The following is a 24,795-nucleotide window of genomic DNA, read 5'->3' as shown; positions in this document are numbered from 1 at the left end:
ACTATAAAATAAAATTTTAATTGGGTGATATTTTCTTTCATATGATTTATTAATTACAAGATTTTTTGGGGGGAAATTTTGTTTGTGTATTTAAAAGCATTTCATGCTGTCATATAAATCAGAGCACATTTACATAAGGGGTTTTTCCCAAGTTTTTTCCATTACCTGTAAATTTTAGGAGGATTAATAGTTTACAGATTATCTAAATAGTATTAAATTTTTCATTGTACAGTTTTTTATAAGCAATTAATGTTAGCATAGTTAGACACAGTTAATTGAGCCTAATGCAGGACAAACTCACAAGTGTATGTTAACTGTAATTTATTTCATGTCAAGGACCCGTTTTGTGACTTCATCATTTATTTTGACATCGTGAGCAGCAGTTTGTTAGGTCATGGTGACATGTAGAGGTATATGTGAGCAGACAGTTGTTTGACATTTTTTGTCTCTGATAGTGGAAACTGCAGTGGAAATAGGTGTGCTATTGCTTAAGAAAGCTTCTGCAGACACCTTTAGACCTCTGGTCATCTCAAATTTCTTTTCTATAAAAAGCCATATAGTGTATTACCATATGTTAATATAACAGTATATAACATAGACCACAAAGTAATAGATGAATGAGAATCAAAAATTGATTTGCTAGTGAGAAAAATGTTGTTGTCCCACTAATATAAATTCTGGTTTTTTGTTTCACTATCAAATTCTACATTTAAAGAAATGTAACCGTCATGATAATAAGTGGTGAAAAAAGCAGTAACAGAAATATCTTTTAAAAATTTTAAAAATCACAAACAGGAGTTTCTCCCCTTCCTCCTGCTCTAGTGTTTCTGTTCAACTGCTGAGAAAGTGAGGATTGTTCCACTAACCTTCTTTCTACTCCTTTGGATTTGATGTGCTAATATTAGACACGCATATGTTTGAGTTAAGGAAGTAACAAATTATATCAATGTGAAGTGTTACCCATTCATGTAGGAGCAAAACCAATGCAAATCCTCATTTTCTAGATAAACCAGTTTTAAATGCCAAAGTTTATGTGTGATAGAATACAGATGTTCTAATGCCAGATACAGGTATAACCAAAGCTTTTGTCAATTAGACCAGTCCGGGTATAGGTATCCACTTTTCATAATTGATGTCTTACTGTATTTTAGTAATTGCAGTATGCCAATTTATGTCTCTGTTTTTACTGACAGTCAGTGTTATCCATTCAGATTCCCTGTATCCCTCGGGGATCACACTTCTAGCTGTTTGTTGAGACTGAGATCATGCAAACTCATTCCCCATTCCCTTTCCACTGGTGCTCACCACATGCAGTAATTATACTTCAGGGCACCCACACAGTCGGGTGCACATCTTTGGAACCCCACATGTTGTCTCCAGGATCTTTCTGGGCTACACCTAGGAGCAGGCTACTGCAGGTCCACTGCTTTGATTTGTGATTTTTCCAGTTGTTTGCCAGAAATGCCAATAATGTCTCTTACTGATTCATGAAAATGGCCAAAATTAATGAGGAGCAGCAAGAGAAAACAAAGAGTGGAACGAAAAAGTGGAGCAAATGCAAATGTCGTATTAGTGAAGCCAGTGGTATGAATTACAGGAATTTTCTCATACTTCTGGGCTTCCAATGAAAAGGTGCCTCCATTAAAAACCTTCTTTGTCTATTTTCTCCTCTTTTTGGTTCCATTCTTTGGTGTTCCCATAGTTAAGCAGAGCTTTTTATTACCATAAAACTTATGTTTAGATATAAAAATTAGAGAAGCTTGTGCCCAACATTTCTGTCAGTAAGTTAAAGGAAAACGATGTGAATAATACTTTATAATGAATAGTAATGTACTTTATCATGCACTCTTAAATTTCCATATGCATACTCCAGACCTGCTCAGTTTCTTACTGTGGACATGCCAAGGCTCATTTTAGAGAGAATGTCTTAAAGCTGTTCTAGACTGGATCCTTTATTCTGAGGATTTCTAATTATGCAAGTTCAACAAGAAGGGTGCTAACCATGGATTCTCTAAACTCAAATATTGTTTCACAGCTTTTTCAAGTTGGTGACCTTTCCTTTAAAGCAAAAACTTTTTAAAAAATGTTAGTGTGCTGTTGCAGCTTCAGCTTTTATGTAAGGCAAAAGATTGGCAGGTACTTTGGACTGCCAAAGGAGTAGGGAGTCATTTTGATATTTTTTTAAATTTTTTTCCCCCATGATAGTTTTAAGAAATGTTGAACATCTGGCATCTAGATCACTTTTTTTTTTTGACCAACTGCTCTGAAATCTGACCTCAATGCATGACTTACTATTGAGAAAAGAAGTCTAGACCTTTGCCATCTTAGCTTTTGACTAGAAACTCAGGCAAGCCATAACTAAGGAGAAACAGCTTCAAGGTAACTGGCAAACATGGAATATTAGGAACGAGTCTCACAGCTGATTTGTGGAGATGACTACATTTGTCTGCAGCTTCACTGACCATGAGCTGATGTACTTCTACACAAAGGTGAAACTGGATCCTGGTCCAGGGAAAACCAGAGCAAACCAATGCACAACAATTCTTAAAGCCTGCTCCTTTTTGCTATCTTGGCCATGTATCTCTGTTTCAGAGTTACCAAGAGGGCTGGTATGACTTATTTTGTAGGAAATCTGAACTATACAGAAGTCCTGAAATAAGAATACTGCCTGTGGACTAGGACGGTGTTTCAGTCCTTAAAACTAATTATTGCTTGTCTAATTAGAGATATATCTCAGGTGCACATATAGCACAAGGTTAACATAACTATGAATCCCTTTTCACTCATCCCTGCCAGTGTGGGTATCCCAGGTGCCTGATGTGGAAACACATAATTATACAGCAGTCCTACTCAGATGGGAGTTTTGCCCAGCCTTTTATGTACTAATGAGATAATGTGCATTATTAGTAGGACAAAATGTCCAAGTTCCTGAACTTTGATATGAATAGAAGTGATGTTGGGTACAGGAAGCTCCTTGGTGTGCTTTTAATGTGAATGTTACTGTACATCTGTAACTCACTAATTAGAATATCCCAATTAACATACCAAAGGCTTTTGGGGATGTTAAAGGTATTTTTGCTAGGAAACATTTAAGCCATACAATTTCAAGCTTAATCTATTATCAATGCAATTAAAGCCATCCTCATGTCAACTACACAGGAAGGTATATCTTCAGCCATTTTCATAAACAGAGGGTGCCATAAAATGACATGGTTTTTTGAAGTGATACAGTAATGATAATTTAATGAAGAATATGTTATCATTAAATCATCTTTCAAAATTTTCAATGTGAATTTGTTTTATAATTATGCTACTGTTTCATAAATGGTATTGGTCTCCATTGTAATGATAGTCCCAAATAATTGTAAATGAAATTTTATTCTGGTTGTTTTGTCTTGTACAGACAGGTTTTGGTCAGTAATGTCAATATAACTGTTATTAGTGAGATCTCAAAAAATTATGACTTAATAACTGTACCTTCATTTTATCAGATTTTTGACTTTTTGTGATTGGATTTTGTGATTACCTCAAGAAAATTATATATTTCATATTACTTTTATGCAAATAAATGTGTATGTTTCATGTCTAGATGGATCCAGGTCTAGAAAAGCACAGAGAACAATTGGTTATTGAAGTTGGCAGAAAACTGGACAAAGCCCGCATGATTCGCTTTGAAGAACGGACTGGCTTTTTTTCTTCAACAGATTTAGGCAGAACTGCCAGCCACTACTATATTAAATACAATACTATAGAGGTAAAAGATGATGTCCTGTTTCTGGAGGGTTTTTTCCTTCTTTTTTTTAACATATGCCTAAAATAGTTGTAAGATATTACAGAATATGTATCTGATTTGTTCATTTTATTTTCAAATCATATTTACTGAAATGTCGGGGAGATGAATTAGTAAAAAAGAAAGAAACTAAATATCGAGCAATACTGAAAAATTAGACTGAGTGTAAAGTGAGATTTGAAGATTCTATAGTATTTTTGACTTTTTTTTGAAGAATTATAAGAAACATTTGATATTCATGGTGTGTGCAACCACTGGTAGCGCATTGTACTGTAGTGTCTGAAAACGGATTACCTTCTCTGTGAGAAAGTCCTATCAGATTGACAACCTTGAACAACTTCTGGCACAGTAATCAGATTCTGTTGTAAACATGTACAAAGTTTTCTAGTATTGGAAACTTGATTTTATGTACACATTCATCTTAAAACTTTTTTTTTAGCAAATAAGTTTTTCTTGAATAAAAGCTAAAGACTCAGCATTAATAATTTTTAACTGTATACTGTCACTGTGTAAAATTATATATATTTATTCAGTCAGATATGTCCTAGACTTTTTTTTTCAGTGGCCACATTGCATGTCTCTTGATTTTGGGGTGACCAAGTGACTGGGAGAGATTGTTTTTCTGAAACTGCCAAAAAGTCGTGGAATTTGTTCCTGTTTAAATTGCATCACCCTGGTCTTCCAATAACTTGCATTTTAGCCTTATATGCCTTTTAAACTCTTGGCTAAGGTTTCTTTGTTTCCTACTATATGTGTATTTTTATTTTCAGTGACAAATCAATTCTTTTTATTTTTAATAGACTTTCAATGAATTGTTTGATGCTCATAAAACCGAAGGCGATATTCTTGCTATAGTATCAAAAGCTGAAGAGTTTGAACAGATAAAGGTAAAGTTAAATAATGTCTTGAAGCTAGACACTTCTGTAGTACTTACTCCATAAATATTGTCTACAGACACAAGTTTTGTTAAATGCTAAGCACCATTATAAAATGTTTTCTAAGTAAACATAATATGCTCTCACTCAAATTTGTACGTAGCTCAGCTTGAACTGTAGTGCACATTTAATATAGCTAGTTATGGATCTTTGAGTAATTCTTTAAAATGCTTTTAAGAACTTTTCAGCTCTTCAATTATTAACAGGTGAAGCTGAGTGTCCATTTGAATAGTGTGCCGAAGGATGAGATAGTTTCTCTGTTTGATGTTTAAGGCATTATTGGATGTCTCCCCGAACAGTTTGCTTTATCAGGAATGAGGCAGGACATACTGAAGGGACCTCTGATGTATTTTCTGCAGGGAACATTATTAGATTGGCAGAACTATAAATTCTCATAAATTCAAATCTGAAATCTAGAAAGTTGTCATAACAGATTTTACACGGGCTAGAAGATTACTGTCCTATTGTACTCAGTTCAATTCCAACCTCCCTTTTTGCCTCCCGTGTGGGTAGAGGCAATACATTCCAAGCTGGCATGAGCTTGTTTGCCCATGCTTCCATCTCACAGAGGTATGAGCCAGACTCCACAGGGTTTGTTAGCTTGGGCTCATTGCCATTTTACCACAATTATGCAACTTGCAGATCGGAGCTGGCTCCCATTCACCTGGCTCTGCGAGCTGGCAGTGTGAATCCCTCACCATCTACATATTTACATATTTGCACACATTGTCTGGGTATTACCATCTCTTTATCTAATGGAGAAATTCTATTTTGCTGTAATCTCTTCTATTACAGAAGATAATAAGCAGTGAGGTTTCAGAGTCATACATGGAACGATTTCCAAGTTAGAAGGGTTTTTTTATGATAGTGATAATGCTTGACTAGGTCTAAATTTAGCGTAATTTAATATTTAAAAGGAAAGCATATGGAAAATATCATGTGATATGTTTCTATATTTTTAATAAAGTTAGTAGTGATGCTTCTTGACTAAAGCACAGTTTTTCTAGTTTACTTTCTCAGATTTATATGGCATGGCATCAGTGCACTGTCATTTCCAGATTTTTGTGATTCATTTGCTGTGCAGCTCTGAATGTTAAAATGAATAACTGGGTTTCACAAGAATAGTTCAGGATTTGCCCCTCTGTGTGATGGAGATTGTGGCTTTTGATAAATTAATCACGTTTCCATAATGCCTGTATAAATTCTGAATGTTGAGATATGTAACTCATCAGTAGCTGAAATACAGATCTGGATAAGACTTGTGCTGTGCAAGAGCAGAAAAAATTGTCAAAAATGCTGTTGTAAGCAGAGCATAGTATTCCCCTGAAAGTGGTCATTTATGATGGTTCTGTACTTCGTGTCTTTCTTTCCTGTGGGACTAGTCACTAGAAAGTTGGGGATTTTAACCCAATTGTCTTAGGGTCTTTTGTATGTCAGGTAGTCAGGTCCAAATGAAAATTACTTTCAGATGGTTCCCTGCAGGGACCAAACATTTACCCTCTTCAAATAAGTTTTACACTAACAGACTATCAGTAAGTCAAAGAATATGTAGATTTATGCCGGTTTTGCCATATGAGGGTCATCAGTTAGAATGTGAAATGTTATGCATTATTCAAACCATAGATATTAATATTTCTTTACTCATATTAAGACTTAATCTTATTAACAGTGAAAATTTTAATATGATGAATCATAGTACTTCACACTTTTGAGTTTAAAAATTTATTATACCACATGCAAACTGTGTAACTATAATGAGTACATTTAATGTTAATTCAAGATTGCCCTAATCCAGATGGACAGAAGTTTTACTCTGGTCAAATAAAAAATAAAATCTCATCAGAAGAAGGATGACAAGGTCACAAGATTCAATTTCTGTGGCATACCAAATTTTTGTATGTCAATGGTAACCTTAATAGATGGTGATGAATAACAAAATGTAATTGTGTCCCTATTAAGATAGTTTCAATTATGGTCTATTAGCTACATTGTAGAAGATGTGGGTTTACTGCTTTTTTTCTTCTTTTTTTCTCCTTAAAACTAGAGACTCCATTTAAATGTGATATAACTATGTTATATGAGAAATAAGGAAAATTTGATTTCAGTGTAAAAATTTTTATCAAATTGCTTCGGCCTCTTCAAAATGTATAATTGTGTTGTAGGTAAGAGAAGAAGAAATAGAAGAACTAGATACCTTACTAAATGATTTCTGTGAACTTCCTGCTCCTGGAGGTGTGGAAAACAATTATGGAAAAATTAATATCCTCCTTCAAACATACATTAGCAGAGGGGAGATGGACAGCTTCTCCCTTATTTCGGATTCTGCATATGTTGCACAGGTAAAAATAGTATTTTCTACGTATTTGTTGCTGACTTCTGATGTTTTAATTCTCCCAAATATCTACAATTATACAAGTAGGCCCCCGATCTGCACCTTTTTTTGTACATTTTTGTGCAAATTTCTGTGAGAATCAGAGTCTTGTGTTTGTGTATGCATGCGAGCTATTACACGAGTAGAAAAGTTTTGCAAAAGGCTACCTTGGGAGACTATGGCAGTTTTTGTTAATTATAAATGTCCTTTTTTGTTTGTAGCACCCATGTAATCCTATTCTATTTAGTTCCTCTAACTGTGATTGCACAGAAATCGTATTCTCTAAATTTCAGGATTTTCTTCTAAATGTGAAAAACTGGTTTTTATGCTTTGTGAGTTTTTATACTTCATTCTGCAAAACGTATTTTGTGTTTGATTCGCATACCTTGGTTTACTCACGAAAGATGTGCTATTGCAATTCTGTTGCTAGTTGTAATCTAGTAAAAAATGTGCAGATTGACATACCAGTCTATGTGTCTGTTTGTTGGCTTCATTTGACACCCAAGGGGTTGATTGTAACACAGCATGTTTAGTTACCACAGATAGGCAGGTACAGAGGGGGATGTGACACAGAGATCTATTTAGACAACTGTGACCCCAAAAAAATTTACCTTTTAGCCCATCTCTCTCTCTCACTCTTCTTTTTTATATTTAATAGGCAGCAGAGATGTTGCATGGAATTATTTCTGTCTCATCCTTACAAAACTGCTTTGGAAAGAGTTAATCTAAAAGCTGCATTTAGTTGGGTCTAAAGATGAGATTTAAATATTCAAAATTATACATAGTCTTTAGCAACATTTTCAAAGCAGCATAACCTTTTTCAGAAATGTTTGTATTTTGTAGCATGTATGAGTATAAATGAGAAAATTATTATTGATTGCACATATGATAAAAATTGTGGCACTTGCACAGGAAAATAATTTTCAGTAGGATCATTTTAATCTTTGCTTTCAAGGCAATTGCTTTTATTTGTCTGTCTCATTTATAGCATGTTTAGTGAGGCAACATGGTCTTCTTCTCAGATATTCATAAACTGTACTTGTGAACCAGTGCTATTAAGAAAATTTTTCATTCTTTCTAAGAGGAATGTGCTTCTTTAGTAACATATGCTTCCTATCACAACCAAATAATTTTCTATTTTTTATTCCTGTTGGCATAGCAGAGCCAGTAGGGAATGATTATATTCTATTCAATGAATCAAGAACATAATTCCTAATCCAGACATAGTACTGGTAGGGAAAAAAAAAAATTTAAAAAAGCATAGCTTCATAATACAGTTGAAAAGTTTATGAAAGGAATACCATAACTTAGGTTTTCAGGATAAGACTGACCTCATTCAAACTTATGTTAATAATTATTTTTCCAAGTCCAAGCATATTTGTACAGTTCAGTTACACACTATTCCGAGAATATAGTAAAATGTTTTTAAACATTCACTACTGTTAAGCTTCTGTGCAAATGTTGTGAAATTCAATGTGAAATGGGATGCTATTATAGAAACATAAACTGCAGAAATACAAAAGTTGAATTTCCATATAAAGTGAATTTTCAGGTGTCTGTTATGTGGGGGGTACATTAAGTGAATTTGCTTCAGAAGTGATTGATACACAATAAATTTAGAACTCCATAATGTTAGCATAACTGTGATCAAAGTTTTATGGCAGACCTGACACTATCATTTTAATTGGTTGCACGTTTCTTTTCATAATTTCAGAATGCAGCCATGAGGTAGTTCTGCCACTAGACAGTGATGGAAAAAATAGTTTTCAAAAATGTTTGAAATCAGTTTGAAACAAAAATCTATTGTTACGGTTTGTCAAAGATCAGTCTATGGGATCCTTTTCATTTTTCAAATAATATTGAGAGAATTACAACAGTTTTGCCTTTCTTTTCTTTTCCTTTTCACTTTCCAGAATGCAGCTCGTATTGTTCGAGCTCTTTTTGAGATTGCCCTGAGGAAGCGCTGGCCTGCCATGACGTACCGGCTGCTGAACCTCAGCAAAGTCATTGACAAGCGGCTCTGGGGCTGGGTGAGCCCGCTGAGGCAGTTCTCTGTGCTACCACCATCCGTCCTCTCCAAGCTGGAAGAGAAGAATCTCACCATAGACAAGATGAAGGACATGAGAAAAGATGAAATAGGTGAGAAAGCAGCAAGGCTGATCTGCTTAAACTATTAGAAAACAATGGGCAAGTAAGAACTAAATCTGAGCCATGCATCAATGTTCCCTCTCTGGTCTGGGAGCCATGTAGCCACATCCTACACATTAATATGGTTTATCCAATAAAGAAGGTTTTTTCCAGTCTCCACAGCTTGTAAAATGGCACAGCTCGAAGGATCAGGCCAGTCCATGTCCTGTCACAGAACACAGATGGAAAGGAGATGTCTATTGATAAGTATTTAGGTCTATATATGTATATATACATATTTATGTTGACCTGTGTGCTTCCCTTTCTGCCCGCCTTACATAACACAATACTATAAAAGGCATCTGTTTAGTTTTGCCAGTTGGCACAATGTGGCCTTATTTCTTTAACTATTAACATGAAAAAGAATAAAACCAGATTATTACATCCAGGTATGCTATCAGTAAATGGCCTTCTTCTAAAAGACCGCATTAATTTTCTTTGAACACGGAGAATTCATTGTCACTGGTGTCACTGCAACAAAACCTTAATGGAATTTTTTAAAGGATTTGACAGTCCAATAATGAGAAAATCCACAAGCCTACTGATAGACATAATGACAATTTCCAGTAAGTCTGTATAAACTGTTGTGCATAAACTGCCCACCAGCTGGTTGAAGTAAAAAAAAAATCACTTCTAATGCATTTCTTTTCCCATAGTGTATTTCTTATTTGGACTTCATTTGCACCTGCTATTACCAAACTGTTTATAAAAAAGCTGCCATTTTTTGAAAAATCTAATTTTGGAATAAAATTATCATTCTTACTCACTGCTTAGAAGCTGTCATGTCTAACTTAATATTTCTTTCATTTGCAGGAGTACTATATTGCCTGCTTGGAAAAATTTGTTATGTGCCTAATCTTGGCTGGAAATAGATAAATAAATATGTAAAAGATTGCATAAGTAGAGGCTATATTTTCATTTAATAAGTTAAACCGAAAGACTATGACAAAATTCTAGATGCTTACTTTAGATGCTTACTTTAACTGCCTTTTAATATAGTATTTAATAATATAGTGTTAAATGTATTAATACCACTGCAGTTTATTTGAAATGCTAGCATTATAGTTTTTTATTCAGAAGTGTTATAGCACTTTTAAATTCATTGTTAATTTTTGTGTATTTGTGATGCCTTTTAGTGCTTCGTGTTCTTTTCCATTAATCATACTAGCGGGTTTTTTTATTTTGTTGTTGTTCTTTGGTTTTGTGGAGCTGTTTTTAGTTCGGGGGGTTTTTTTGTTTGTTTTGTTTGGGTTTGGTTTTTTTAATTGTTCTTTCTCCCCATACCCTCACTTGAGAGGCAGGAAATTTTGTGTAAAAATACAAAGCCAGTTTTACTTCCTTCAATGTATTGGAACCAGTATTGGCAAGATGGAAATGTATCTATATATACCTGCAATTTGTCTGGTTCTGGTTTATATTAATGTCTTGGTTAACTTAGTTTGAAATTAGATGAGACATGGGATTTGACTGTAAAAATAGGTCAGTGCTGACCATACATAATGATATTTCATGTTCTTCAGCCTTATAAATATCAAAGTTGATCTGTGTATCTCCATGAAGCAGTTGCTTGGCACACTTCCTCCTATCTGGCCTCTCTTTCTGAGGCGTGTGAAGGAAGCCACCTAATTTTATTTCCAATTCTAAGCCGTGTTGAAATGAGGAAAGGCACAACTTCCAGGTGCTGCCTTGTTTTCTTACCCCACAGGCTAGTTTCAGTCTTAGTGTTTGTTTTTTAGATGTTATGGAGACCTTGGAGATAGAGTAACAAAGACAGGATCTAGCTGGCTAACTCAGCCCATGCTTAGAGGGAGATGAAAGCATCAGATGGGTGGAGAGAATGTTGTGGGCACAGATCCTGGATACCAGGGTACGATGAGTGGATCAGCACCAATCTATGAGCTATTGCAGTGTAACCATGGAGTTTCCAGAAAGCCAGGAAATCACTGTGTTAGCTGAGATAAACAGTCCATTTTTTTTTTTTTCCTTCAGAATGCAGATGACAAACATTTTAGAATAAGCAAATATTTTTTTTAGACATGCCTATTTTCTTAGGCAGTTTTTGTTCAGAGCGTTTTAATATTTCTTAAATACCATTAATGGTTTCTCATAATGTGACTATTAAAAAGCAAAAGGAGAGAGCTTAAAGAGAGAGTTTTGTCATATTTCGTAGCAGTTGGGAGAGGAGCCTTATTTTCTCCTAGCACATAACTTAAAAGAACCTCATTGCTGTCCTGTACAAACACAGTTCACCTCAGACGTTTAAAAACCAAAAGTAATTTTTTCATGAAAAGTGTACTTGCCTACATAAGGTTTTTGAGTCATATCTTTGAATATTTGTAATCTGCCTTTATTTAACATGATTTCTGAAGTTTTACCGCTAAGAGCAAAAGCTAGTCCCTGTGCAAGTATGCTGTAACACTGCATGTATCATCCAAGTGTACCAACATAAGGGGTTTGGTGTTTATTAACCCACTTGTTGGAGGTGCAATTGTTTTATCAACTGCAAATTAAACTGATTAAATATGTATTAAAACTTGTGATTAGGGGTTGGATTCTTAAGCAAGGTCACCATTCATTGCTTCAGAGTATGAACACCTGTGAGAGACAAATCTGCCAATTTGTTAAATAAGAAAAACTGAAAAGAGAAAGTCAATATCAGTTTTTAAAAATAGCAGTTTCAAGATGCTATGCTCATAAATGTCTTGTAATTGCAAGAAAAGGTTTGTATCACCTTCTCACTTTGCACATAATGCAAATGACAGGGTTTCTTTTTAAAAAAAAATGTAATATTTTTTTAAGTGGGTAAGTGTGTACAGAACCACATAACAATACCAGAAAATATCAGTAGCGATTGGTAACGTAGATTTTAACAGAGAGTATTTATGACCATCACAATTAAAATCTAAAATATGCTCCACAAAATTACATTAACAATGTCAGTGAAAATGTAATAAATAAGCCGTATTTTCCTAAATAAGCCAGAAGATGGAATAATTTCAGTAAAAAAAGGAATTACTACTAGATACTTTGTTTTATATTGAAAAGGAAGAGCAAGGGAAGAAAGAATTGAGCTGTAAAATGCAAGTAGGACATTTTTCTAAAGAAATAGAATCACTTTATTACCTTAGTTACCATGATTACAATAGAAAATTTTAAAAAAAATTTTAAAAAAACCCAAAAAAACATTGCAACATTTAATTTTTCCTTTGTCTCAATTACACACTGGTATATTCTCAGAGATCAGAGCTTCTGTGACATATTTGCTTATGTACATTTTTTACCTATTAAGTACCTTTCTGTCTGCTTTGAATCACTACACAGAAATTGTAGAAGTAAGTTTGAATTAAGTAAAAAGTTGGTATTTGTGCTCTGAAAAATAATTATATGGCTTGATAGGAGCCTGGACTAAAAGTAAGTGGAGGAGAGGGAACTCGCTTGACATAATATTTTCAGTGTGAATTCTTAATAGTTATTTTAACCCCTTAGTTATAGCCAACAAGGGGGTTAATACTGATTTTTCAAAGCTCTAAATTGCTAATTCAAGTTAAGTATTACAAAATATTCAGACATGCCAGGTCAAGAGAGTCAGACATTTACGTACCCAGGAGCAAAACAAGCAAGCAATAATACTGCTCTCTAAAAGCCTATTTGAAAGTCAGAGTTGTATGCTTTTTCCTGGAAATGCAAATTCGTTACACCTCATGTTTTCTTGGCAGGTCATATGCTGCATCATGTGAAAATTGGGTTAAAGGTAAAACAGTGTGTCCATCAAATACCCTCCATCATAATGGAAGCAACGATCCAGCCAATCACCCGCACTGTGCTCCGAGTTCGGCTGAACATCGCTCCCGACTTCACCTGGAATGACCAGGTAAAAACACAGGGAGGAGGAGGCAAGAGGAGAAGCATTAGTTTAGTTTCAGTAAAGGAGATGATCACTGCATGTCCATAGGTTTTTGGATTTTTTCAAAAGCATTTATTTTAGCTAAAAAGCAAATTTGATAAGAGGAATGGGATGATCTTTATGATTTTTGTTGAAGAAAAGATGAAAAAATCATCTTTTCATTTCTGCTAAGCCTTGTAAGATTGGGCTGTGTATAACACAGGCAAATGCTGAATACTGAATATTTACCGTAGTCACACACAGATGAGAGTGCCCAAAGGAGAAGCAAGAGAAAGAGAGATATGAATGGCTCTCTGAAAAATGAATGAATGTCAAACACAGAAAAGCTTTGAAATGCAGTTCATCTATGCCAGGTTCTCCTGTTCCTCCTGGCTTCACAAATATATTCACAATATCAGTGCCTTTTTCTGCTGGGACTTGTCTGAACAAAAAAAAAACCCTGAGATACATTTGGAATTCTGTTCATCTGTATTTTACAGTGCACATTTATATGAAAGGAGTTGTACCAGTTTCACATTTAGCTATACACACATCCTTAGATTCAGAATCTGTTCATTAGAATTACATTTAAGATAAATCTAAATGAAACATATATGGCCACATGGGGGCATTGTATTGTTGCTGTTACTTCTGAAACTTTCTACAGGAAAAGATACCTCCATAGGCAAACATAATTTTCTTATTTTAGACTTATGAAATTTATGCTTAAGATAAATTATTTTGAAATATGGATATTAAGTATCAGTTCTTGTATTAAAAATTAATTTTAAAATCCCTTTGATTAGAATTTTTACCTTAATCATAATTAAATGAGAGTTTCATTCCACAAATATTTAAATTACTTTAGAATTTATTTTCCCTGATGAAAGGTGGTTTAATTTCTTGTGGAAATTTCATCGAGTTACCTTGTAAATGGGATATTAGCAATCAAAATATAAAGTTTGAGCAATCAAAATATAGAAAGTTGGACTTTGCTTGCCACCTATATTTATTGAAGAAATATTTGAATGGATTCTTAACATGAATTATAACAAGAATATTTTTTGCCTTATTTATGTGCATTACTACAGAAGGAAAATAAAGCATTACTTTTTAGGATTGAAACAAGTTTTTGTTGTTCAGTTCATCCATTTTACCTGTAATCTGCTAAAGACAAAAAAAATTACTGTTTTTCATATTAAACTTTATCTTAATACAAAGTAATTTCTTAATCCATTGTTAGGTTTTTCTAAAAAACCTACATTCTATATCTTTACAAGTTGAAAAGGGGTCCACACAAAATTATACCGTTGTTTTGATTCTGAACTTCTAAATTTAGAGCCAAATTTGGTCACAAGTCTATTTTCTGCCGTGATTCCTTCATGCAGTTTTTCTGATGATTGCTTTGGAAATATTATAACTGGTGTATCAATTAAGGTTATGCAGATGTTTTTATGTGAATTTGTTTATTGGTAATCAAAAAAACTTGGAAAAGTTTTTTTTTTATTTTTTAAATTTCTGTTATATGGTGTTGATTTTCCTGTTTCTTCAGTAAATGAAGCTTCTATCACATTAAATAACTAAAGCTGTTAAATTTTAATAGTCTCTGCAAATGAATAGCTGTCTCAAATTCAAGCATAGACACTGAAACTGCTTCTCTATCATCATATTATTTTAACAAGTTTCTCAGAAGATGGCTATAGAAACTTACCAGTATACTTGTATTTGGTACAAAAGTGAGTTGCTAAAAAATCCCATCTAAAGAATTGCAATAATCAAATAAAACCAGTTATGAAAACTTTACATACCCTGCTTGGCTAACATTTCATGGCTTTAAGATTGTTCCTTTACCCCGATAATTAATTCTAGAATGATCTCATCACAAACTTTGTGCTTGACGTTACAAGAGAAAGAGATGTTTTTGGGAGATAGGACATCAACTTGATCTTTAGTTTTCAGTACAGGGAGCCCTTAAGTTCAGTAAAAGCATGTGAGCCAAATCCCAGATTTTTATTCTATTGTTAGAAGCAAAGGACTATAAACATAGCTAGACAGAGCAATTAAGCCTTAATGCATCCAGGAGGAGTCCAGCAGAAATGCAGAATAATGCAAGTAGTATTCATTAGCTGAGTCATATATCAGACATGTAGTTTTAGGGTGATGGTTGCCCAAAATACAGGCACAGGTATGTGCCAGTTTTTAAGAGCTCCCCAGTCCTTGAGAATCATTACTGAAGACAATTATTTCCTTTTCCCAGATTGTCCTGTTTACCGCATGCAGTTTTTTCATGGGACTTTACAAAATTAGGTTGCTATTGCAGTTAATAATAAAATTTCTGAGCTTTGAACTTAATTGCCTTCCTTAGTTCTTCTTATCGCCCTTAAATGCTCCTAGACCCAGATGAAATAATAGTCTCACTGACACTTTTCAAGATGTCACCTGCGTGTCATTTCAGTTTCACTGCTTCAGTTCCCAATAAAGCTGCAAGTGAAATTCAAATGTAATAAAAATGAATGACCATCCATCTATTTGTCTATTGTGCAACTGTGGTAAAAAAAGAATGAAAAGCACCTTAGTTTTATTTTTTGTGCATAGTTTTGTCTTCACAAACAAGTACAGATTCTTTTCTGACACAGACACAGTAATGAATTATGCTGAAAATAATGTGTACCGTGTGAATCAATACCAGATTCCAGGAGCATTAAAATTGCCATTAGAAGCAACTATGCACTTTGACTTTTTTCTATTAAGTTTAGGAAAAATTCCAACTTTTTTTTCATCTCCTGGTTTTGCAACTTATCACAGTCCTCATCAGAAATGCCAGAAGTCTGCATTCATTTAGTAGTATGTCTTCCATACTCCTTTACCATGCATTTTTCTTCTTTTCCGAAATATTTACGTAAAATACTTGAACGTTGGCAAAGATTATTTATTCTGACAAAGAAACAAAAAAAAAAAAATTAGCATCATACCTAGCTATGATTTCTGGCATTACTGGCATTGCAAAGTAAGGTACACAACAAAGCAAACAAAAGTCTAGGTTTAAAAAGACATGTTGCCAGGTGGCAGAAAAATCAAGTGATTCCTCTATTTATGTTCCTCTCACTTCACCTGTAGCAATGGCTACATCTACAGCCTTCTGAATGCACTTGCTGTATCTCTCTAGAGGAGAGTGGATGAGAGAGGGGAGAGCAATATCACAACTCGGTGTCCAGTTTTTTCCTGAGAGAATGTTTGTGACTGAAAAATGAGCAGACAGCTGCAAACAACAATCTTCTATACAGAACCTAAAGGCAAAAGTACAGGGAGGAATAAAGAGAACATGTTCTTTCCTAGCAGCCTAGAGGGAACCCTTGGGATTAAGTGAATTTATAAACAGCTGAGGCACTACCTTCAGTTGTATTTGTATCATGTCCATTTGTATTATATGTACCTTAAGCAAACCCTTATTGAAGCATAATCTTTAGGCAGTATCATCTGATTAAAAATGTTATTTTTTTGTTACCTCGGATTTCTGTACTTCTGTATTCCTTTATGAGTCTATGTCATTTAGAAATACATCTGCTATTTCTAGCAAACCTAGAGAATCTTGTTAGAACTAAAACAAACCTATCTTTTTTAATCATAAAGGTACATGGCAGTGTTGGAGAGCCCTGGTGGATTTGGGTAGAAGACCCTACTAATGATCACATTTATCATTCAGAGTACTTCATCATTCAAAAGAAACAGGTAATGGACTTCATCCAGAATTTCACTGCAAGACAAAAACAAAGTTAGTGAGATGTGGATTTGTCAGGTCAAACAGTATTTTGGCCTAAGCAGATTTTCAAATCAGCAATACAGCTTTCAAATTCAGATGTTCCTGATCAGCTTGGACTTCCACAACAATGTTTTCTAAGCTCAAATGTACCTTTTTCTCTTCCTCCTTTGCTGGGACAGTTATTTTCAGGTGATATAGAAAGACTGTAATGGTTTTGTCTGATAAAAAGCAAGATGAAGAGCCAGCTTTTTTTTATCTTTGGAAGACTATGGGAAAAAAATTGATTCCAGACAGTAAAATATTTTATAAAGATGTAAATATTTCCACACATACTCTGTTGTTTTGTGTTAGCAATGCTTATGGAAGTGAGGCAAACTATGATTTTTCAAGTCACTGATTTTTCTGTGCAGTAATTATTCTCTACATGTTTGCACTAGGTCATTACTAAAGAACCTCAGCTGCTGGTGTTCACAATCCCAATTTTTGAACCTCTTCCTTCTCAATATTACATTCGAGCTGTGTCTGATAGATGGTTAGGAGCAGAGGCTGTATGTATCATAAATTTTCAACATTTGATTCTTCCAGAGAGACATCCACCCCACACAGGTAACTTCAAATTTGATCATTTTGCTTTAATTGCTCTTATTGGGGTTTCTTATGGTAGTGCAATAAGACTCTTACTCCTGCTTCATTGGAGAAAAATGTATGGAATTTTACCTTATGATATTTATTCTCCAGCTTTCTAAGCTTTTCAATTCCTGAACAAAATACAGGAATTTTGTTTTCATCTCAGTATAACACCAGCCTTTTAGTTACTCCAGATTCTCTATAAACCATAAGGAAACTGAACCTGTCATATAAAACTAAGCAAATCTCTGTGTTACAATATGTCTTACCTTAGTGCTTGCAAGCATTACCTTTCTTCTGGACTGGCTAAAAATATCTTAGACTGTCTAATAAATGGCATTCAGCAAAGAACAAACAATGCTAAAATTTTGAAAATATGAAATGTTTTCCTATTTTTGCTGAGAAATGTTTATCATAGTAAGTACTGTTGCTGCACTGAACATCATATTTTGTCTCATCAAGTTGTGTCCCGCCCCTCCCCCTTCTTTTTTAACACTTGGCACAGAAGCATATGTTTGTGTTTTGTTTCTTTTTTTCTGGATACATAAATTGCTTTATACATTCATTGGGCCTGATGTCATTGTAAAACCTTTCCTCTGTAATTACATTTGGCTCATCTAGCAGTCTGCTGAGTGCCTTCAGAAATGCACAGTTCTCATACGGTGTTGTCCTTTGGCGTGCATAAATTCACATGTGTTTGTGAAGTGTTTAGCTATTGTTATACTGTACCTACGCTGTCTGGAAAAGCATGTGTAACCTTTTTATCTAATTGACTGATCACTGACTACTATTCAGAAGAAACAGAAAGATATTTACACATCACCAGTTATGGAGACTCCAGGATTTATGGTAATTGATTTCAATTCCCATCTGGTTCCCACTCAACAACGAAGTACGTAGAGGCTCTGCTAGGCAAAAAAAACCCTTCTTTCTCCTCAACAGAGCCCAAGAAATCGCTGTTTCAGTGGGAATGATAAAACAGCCATAAGGTATCAGTGAAAAGCATGTGAAGAATATTAGGCATCATTGCCTCAGTAGATTTTATGACTCCCATATCATACCTTAATGTGAAGCACCCTGAAAAGACAAGGAGACCTCCAGCCACAAAAAAAAAAACCCAAACCCAAACTTCAAAGCAAGCATCTGCATAGCAGAATCACTGCAGTCTCCTTAATTTGGTAGGATTCCAAATCCAATCTGGTTATATATATCATCTTCCAAATTCCACAATCTCTAATTCTTTGGATAGCAGATGCCCTCAAGATATATTGAGAATCATATATTGAAAAGCTGTTTGTTTATTTATTAAGATTATGTCTTCAATTATGCATGTAAAGAATAAGATGCAAAATTTAGCTGTACTCATCTGATTTGTATTAGTCCATCAACTTGGAAACTCCAAAGAGTCCTTCCTTCTTAAAAAGATTTTTTCCCTTGAACTTGAAATACACCATATTCTGTTATCATAAGAAGCTGGACATACATATGGTCTAATACAGTGAGTTTAGGGCTTACTAAAAGTGGATAAAAAGAAAACAGGTATAAGAAAAAGATTAATATGCAAATAGCTGGTTCACAGTTATCAGAGTACTTTAGAAATTACTAGCAGAAATATTTCAGAGCTATAACACAACTTTTCATTTTTATTCATCAAAGTGAGCAATTACCCAAATGTGTACTCTCTGTCATATGAGATACTAAGTAAAACATTTTTCAATGTAAACTCTTTTTCACTAAATTACTGGTTAATATATTTATCTTCATAACAAGCTATGTCATGGCATCTCTTGTCATCCACTTACTATTATTTTGTGGTTTTAGAGCTCCTGGATCTTCAGCCATTGCCTATCACAGCCTTGGGACATCCTGAATATGAAGTCCTGTACAAATTCACACACTTCAACCCTATTCAGACACAGATATTCCATACCCTCTATCACACAGATTGCAATGTTCTTCTTGGAGCTCCTACAGGTTCCGGGAAAACGGTTGCAGCTGAATTAGCCATCTTTAGAGTTTTTAACAAGTATCCCACATCAAAGGTTTGTAAAATAGGTTTACTAGAATCATTTTGTTATGAACATTTTTTCAGTAATAACGGAGTCTAGAAGAATCCTATGGGGAACTGAATTTCACTTTCTCTAATTTATATGTGTGTGGATACAAAATGGTGGTGCATTATGTACATTATGCTTTTATTCTAACTATTTATTTTAATCAGTTGACAGCTAGAGATAAATCTACAAAAATGACATGCAGGCATGATGGATTTCCTTTTCTTTCTTACTTAACAGCATTTCCTGCTTTAATCTCCTTCTACTAGTAGTGGTAGTGTTTTATAGCTACTAGTTCCCTTCCATGTGAATACAACTAGCCCAGTCTCTCTATTATTTAAACAAATAAGTTGCAATTAATTACTACAAGTCAATTTTCTGTTCCAGCTCCCGCTCTGTTTTAAATTGCCTAACAGCTGAACAACTCACCTTTTGGAGTTTTGTTTTCAAAGAGAATATATATCTGCTTCTCAACTTAGCCATATTGTCTTAGTTAACCACATTTTAGCTTTAAAGTCTTTCAAAAATCTTTGCATCTGACTGGGAGATTTAAAAAAAAAGTTTAACCTTTCTAATAATAGAAATTTTATACATAAAGTCCTTAATCATCTTTGAATTTAAATAAGTTCATGTAATTTCTTAGTCCAAGTGAGGCAAACAAGTCACTCATACACTTTTAATTTATCTGTGAGACATAAAAAATAGCCAGTTCTCAAAGGAATGCATCTTTTAGGTTTTAATAAAGCTGGAAGCCTGGTTATATATTTCAGAGATTGTATAAGAACTCTTGATGTAGCAGTTTCTTCATTGCTCAAGAGCTTTAGAATTTTTAACCATAAATCTATAAGTAAATATGTTTTGTACATGTAAGCATATTCCCCTCTGCACTGCAGGCTTCTTTGAGAAAAATATTGTGACATTTTGCTTAAGATAATCAGCTTTTTTATTTAATTAGTATTTTTTATTAATTTATTGACATAATTTTTATTAATTTAATGACAGAACTAGAAATCCGGTAAGATTTCTTGCCAGAAATTCAGATTATTTCTGTTCCAGAATATTAACGTGCAGATTTTATAGTCATGGCAACAAAAAACATTATTTACATAAGGGGTTTTGGATTTTAAAAGGTGTGATAAACACTTCAATTCCAAGAAATTGTTCTTTATCTGAATATTCTTAATTGCTCAGGGAAAAAAATCACATTATTTTCAGGCATTATGTCTGTTTTAAATATAATTCTGTTGTAGGTCATTTCAGGAACTCGAACTTCGTTTATTTCATAGATTAGAAGTATGTTCAAATATCATAAATACCATGTATTATAGGTGTCTTTAATAAAGGTGTCTTGTTTTACTTCTACTTTTGTGCCTTTTCTTTTGCAGGCAGTGTATATTGCACCCTTAAAAGCACTTGTCCGTGAGAGGATTGAGGACTGGAAAGTTAGGATTGAAGAAAAGCTTGGTAAAAGGTATGTTTCTCCTTACCTAATCAGAGAAATGAGAAGCAAAAGAGCAGCTCATCTAGTATGAGTAAAATCTCAAAATACTTAGGAGTATTTCAAAAAGGGTTTTGCTTTTATACTGTCCTTCAAATTTCTAGTACTTGAAAAGTTCTGTCAATAGTCACTGATAGATCAAAACTGAGTTCAAAAATGATAGATCAAAAGTGATAGATCAAAATCAGAACTAAGAAAGGGATCTACTTTGATACCCAGCTATTTTAGTTCTCCTTCCTTTGTATAAAAAATACAAAGCTCAGATCTCACTCCACAGTATCCTTGGAAATTGAAAACGTAAGTCAAACTAAGCTCTCCTTAGAAACCTCAGCTGTAAGGAATATACAGGACTTGCATGAACTGTATGACAGTAGTTACACTATGTCCTTCATATATAAATTAATATACTTTTATTCCTTGGTAACATTAATTTCTTGCTGATCTTCCCAGGTGATGGAGTTCAGCCATTACTTTATGATCTGTATGGTATATCAGTCATGTTGATGCTTTCCAAAATTATAGTGTCCTGAATTAAAATTTTTATGCACAGGATGCATTATTTAGGGCCTTCACCTTCTGCAAATATAGTCTTTTTCCTAAGTTAAGCTCAAAGCACACCACAAGAGAAAGAGATGCTCCTCTGTGTCTGTGAAATTATCAGTAATATTCCTGTTGCTATCACAGAAATGAGATAAAATATTTTATGGTACTATTTTTTTTAAATTTACAATTACTTCTGACTATAATCTTTAACAGAATATACACATTACTTTTAGGAATTTTTGTCTGATGTTCAGCTGGATTTAGAATGTGTCATTGAAATGTCTAAAACCCATTATAATGGATCTATCTAAAATAGATCATTGCAAATGCTGCAAACAATTGGAAAAAATCTGTTAATCTTCTTCAAAAAGTAATCTGAGGCTAATCTCTGCAACAGTCTTAATGGACCTTCACCAACAAATGCAATACACACTGCAGTTTAGCCTCATTATTCAAACCAGAGATCTATGCAGAACAGCAGGCAGCAACTTGGTAGCCTCCATGAAAGCTTTCATCCTGTCTGTGACAGGATGTTATGGCTCACATTACATCATACCAGTATTATGTTATCTTCATTTTGAAGAACTAACTGTTGGTTGGGATTCATATTCTTCCTCTTCTTTCTATATGCTTTTGCTAAGGAATGGTAGTTGATATTTATACGGTATTTACTAGGAACACAAAGAGGCAGGTTTATTTACTTAAAACAATTTTGATATTAAATGTATTTGACAAGAAGGAAAACAACTTTGCTTAATTTTGTTTCTTTTCTCTTTTAAGAATTTAAATTAAGGTGTAGATATTTTAACATTGAAGGTGTTGTAAAGCTTTGTAAAGCCAAGCCACTGTCCTTCATGATTACAGGGTTGTAGAATTGACAGGAGATGTGACTCCTGATATGAGAGCTATTGCCCAAGCTGACCTAATTGTTACTACCCCAGAGAAGTGGGATGGTGTCAGCAGAAGCTGGCAGAACAGAAGCTATGTCCAAAAAGTTGCCATTCTCATCATAGATGAAATCCATCTTCTAGGTGAGCATGTTTCACTGCTTTTGATCAGAATCACTGCTAAATTTGAAGAACTGTGCTGGTACTTATGATGTGAATATACTTCTTGACATCTGAACTTTTCCTTTTTCTCTGTTTTTCCATTTACTTTTCATTTACTAGGGGATGAGAGAGGCCCAGTATTGGAAGTCATTGTGTCTCGAACAAACTTTATCTCATCTCACACTGAGAAGCCAGTAAGAGTGGTTGGTTTATCCACTGCTTTAGCAAATGCCAGAGACCTTGCTGACTGGCTAAACATTAATCAGGTATGAAAAAAGTATTCATGCAGGAAGACAAAATAACAATTGGTAAGATAATTCAAGGTTAAACTTGAAAAAAATCTTCTCTTGTAGATGGGTCTGTTCAACTTCCGACCATCGGTGCGCCCAGTGCCTCTGGAGGTGCACATCCAGGGCTTCCCTGGCCAGCATTACTGTCCTCGCATGGCCAGCATGAACAAACCTGCTTTTCAGGGTAAGCAGCCAGCTCCTAGACCTTTTCCTTCTTTCTCTAAAAGAAAAAGGGACTTTACACAGTTCATTTGCAGCACATTTGCAACATGTGTTAGTGTATGTACTCTTGGCATGTATTGGGAGAATCTGCTCTGCTAATGGCCCGAAGCTATTTGTCTGAAACATAAAGTGTGTTGCAAATGCAACATGTAACAGAGGAATGTAATGTATTTAGAACAGAAGAATAAAATTAGTGTTAGTGAAGGGGAAATAAAATGTGTTTTCTCTTAGTGTATGACACCAGAAAGAAATATTCGTGTAAAAATATTGGAAATTTAGAAAGCAATAAAATCATTCATACTATTAATCTGCTGAGGTATTTTCATATGGACCACTGCATGTTAGCATTAAAAAAATTGTGAACAGAAGTTGCAAGTCAGGCTAACGTTCTATAATTCTAGTTTCAAAGCAATAACCATAAAATTCAAAATTTGTAGTGCATCCAGATATGCTTCTGTTTCCAATTTTTTATTCTTAACCAAGCTGGCAAGCAGTATAGATTTAAGAAAAGCTCTCTTGTATTTTATTTGAACATGTTTTGTTTTGGTTACATAAGGAATATTTATTATATCAATTAAAAATAACCTCCAAAATAAATTTTGTGGTGTGAACTGCTGTTGACTGTGAGGTGACATTTGTGAGGGGACTTTTTAGCTGCTTTAATTAGCCTTATGACAGAAGCAAAGTATTGATTGTGGACTAGAGACCAATCTTGACAGCTCGGATTATTTACACCTCCACAAGAGCATTGTACAAAAACACTAATGAACAATAAATCTGTCTTGGACTGTTCTGCTACACCTGTTCCTGGAGCAACAAAAATCCATTAGATGCTGGTCTTTTAAAATATTTAGATATATTGGGATATATAGTTGTAAGATATAAATACACATGAATTGTCCTATTTCAATAATTTCACAACTGCATTGCGTGTGTGTATGCAGGAGCACATGCTGAGTAGTGTTCATGAACTGAGGAATAATATGTGCTGATGGCAATTTGAAATAGTTTTCAGAAATTAACAATACATAAATTTAATTGCTTGAATGAGAATTACATGAGAAAACACACAAACACATTTATAAGTGGTTTAGAGAGAGTATTTGAAATTCTAGGTACACCTGTTTATACTTCTAGTGCTTGTTGATGTTAGAAAATATATATAAATATGATTTATTGTGTGCTCTGTTCTCTACTTGTTTGACATGATACAGTCAAGGTTATTTTAACATTTTAATGGCAATACTTATTCCTGAGACCATAAAAATTTCCCTGCAACCTGAAACTTTTCAAAGATGGGCTGAGCAAGAAAATGCTATTTTAAAAAGCTGTAAACACTAATTGGTTTAAATATATCATAATTGGTTTAAATATATGGGACTAGTTAGTTGGCACAGAAACCAAGTTCTCTTGTACTGTAATGCCCACTTTCACAGCAGCTATTGAAAAGTCACTTTCTGCTTTTTTTACCTTTTCTGATGTTGGTAGGTTGAAGTGATCCTCTGTAGACTCACATGAGTTTATGCAGTTCGAGCTCTGGGTCAGGCAGAAAGCAAATTTCAGACCTTCATGGCACTGAGTCTGAG

The 24,795-nt window shown here is 34.2% G+C and overlaps 1 protein-coding gene across 2 annotated transcripts in view; it reads left to right on the top strand.

Moving 5' to 3' along the window:
* Positions 1-24,795, top strand: part of ASCC3 (activating signal cointegrator 1 complex subunit 3) — a 251,099-nt gene that overhangs the window by 157,817 nt on the left and 68,487 nt on the right. For both annotated transcript variants that reach the window (XM_064412794.1, XM_064412795.1), the window contains exons 18-29: positions 3,590-3,754; positions 4,591-4,677; positions 6,888-7,064; positions 9,010-9,235; positions 13,000-13,154; positions 16,797-16,895; positions 17,364-17,532; positions 19,375-19,595; positions 20,993-21,078; positions 22,513-22,679; positions 22,818-22,963; positions 23,051-23,171. In XM_064412794.1, coding sequence (XP_064268864.1) covers positions 3,590-3,754; positions 4,591-4,677; positions 6,888-7,064; positions 9,010-9,235; positions 13,000-13,154; positions 16,797-16,895; positions 17,364-17,532; positions 19,375-19,595; positions 20,993-21,078; positions 22,513-22,679; positions 22,818-22,963; positions 23,051-23,171 — 1,819 coding nt within the window. The remainder of the gene's footprint in view (positions 1-3,589; positions 3,755-4,590; positions 4,678-6,887; positions 7,065-9,009; positions 9,236-12,999; positions 13,155-16,796; positions 16,896-17,363; positions 17,533-19,374; positions 19,596-20,992; positions 21,079-22,512; positions 22,680-22,817; positions 22,964-23,050; positions 23,172-24,795) is intronic.

The sequence above is a fragment of the Passer domesticus genome, chromosome 3 (genome assembly GCF_036417665.1).
Source record: "Passer domesticus isolate bPasDom1 chromosome 3, bPasDom1.hap1, whole genome shotgun sequence".
NCBI lineage: Eukaryota > Metazoa > Chordata > Aves > Passeriformes > Passeridae > Passer > Passer domesticus.
This window is presented reverse-complemented; position numbering and strand designations above follow the sequence as displayed.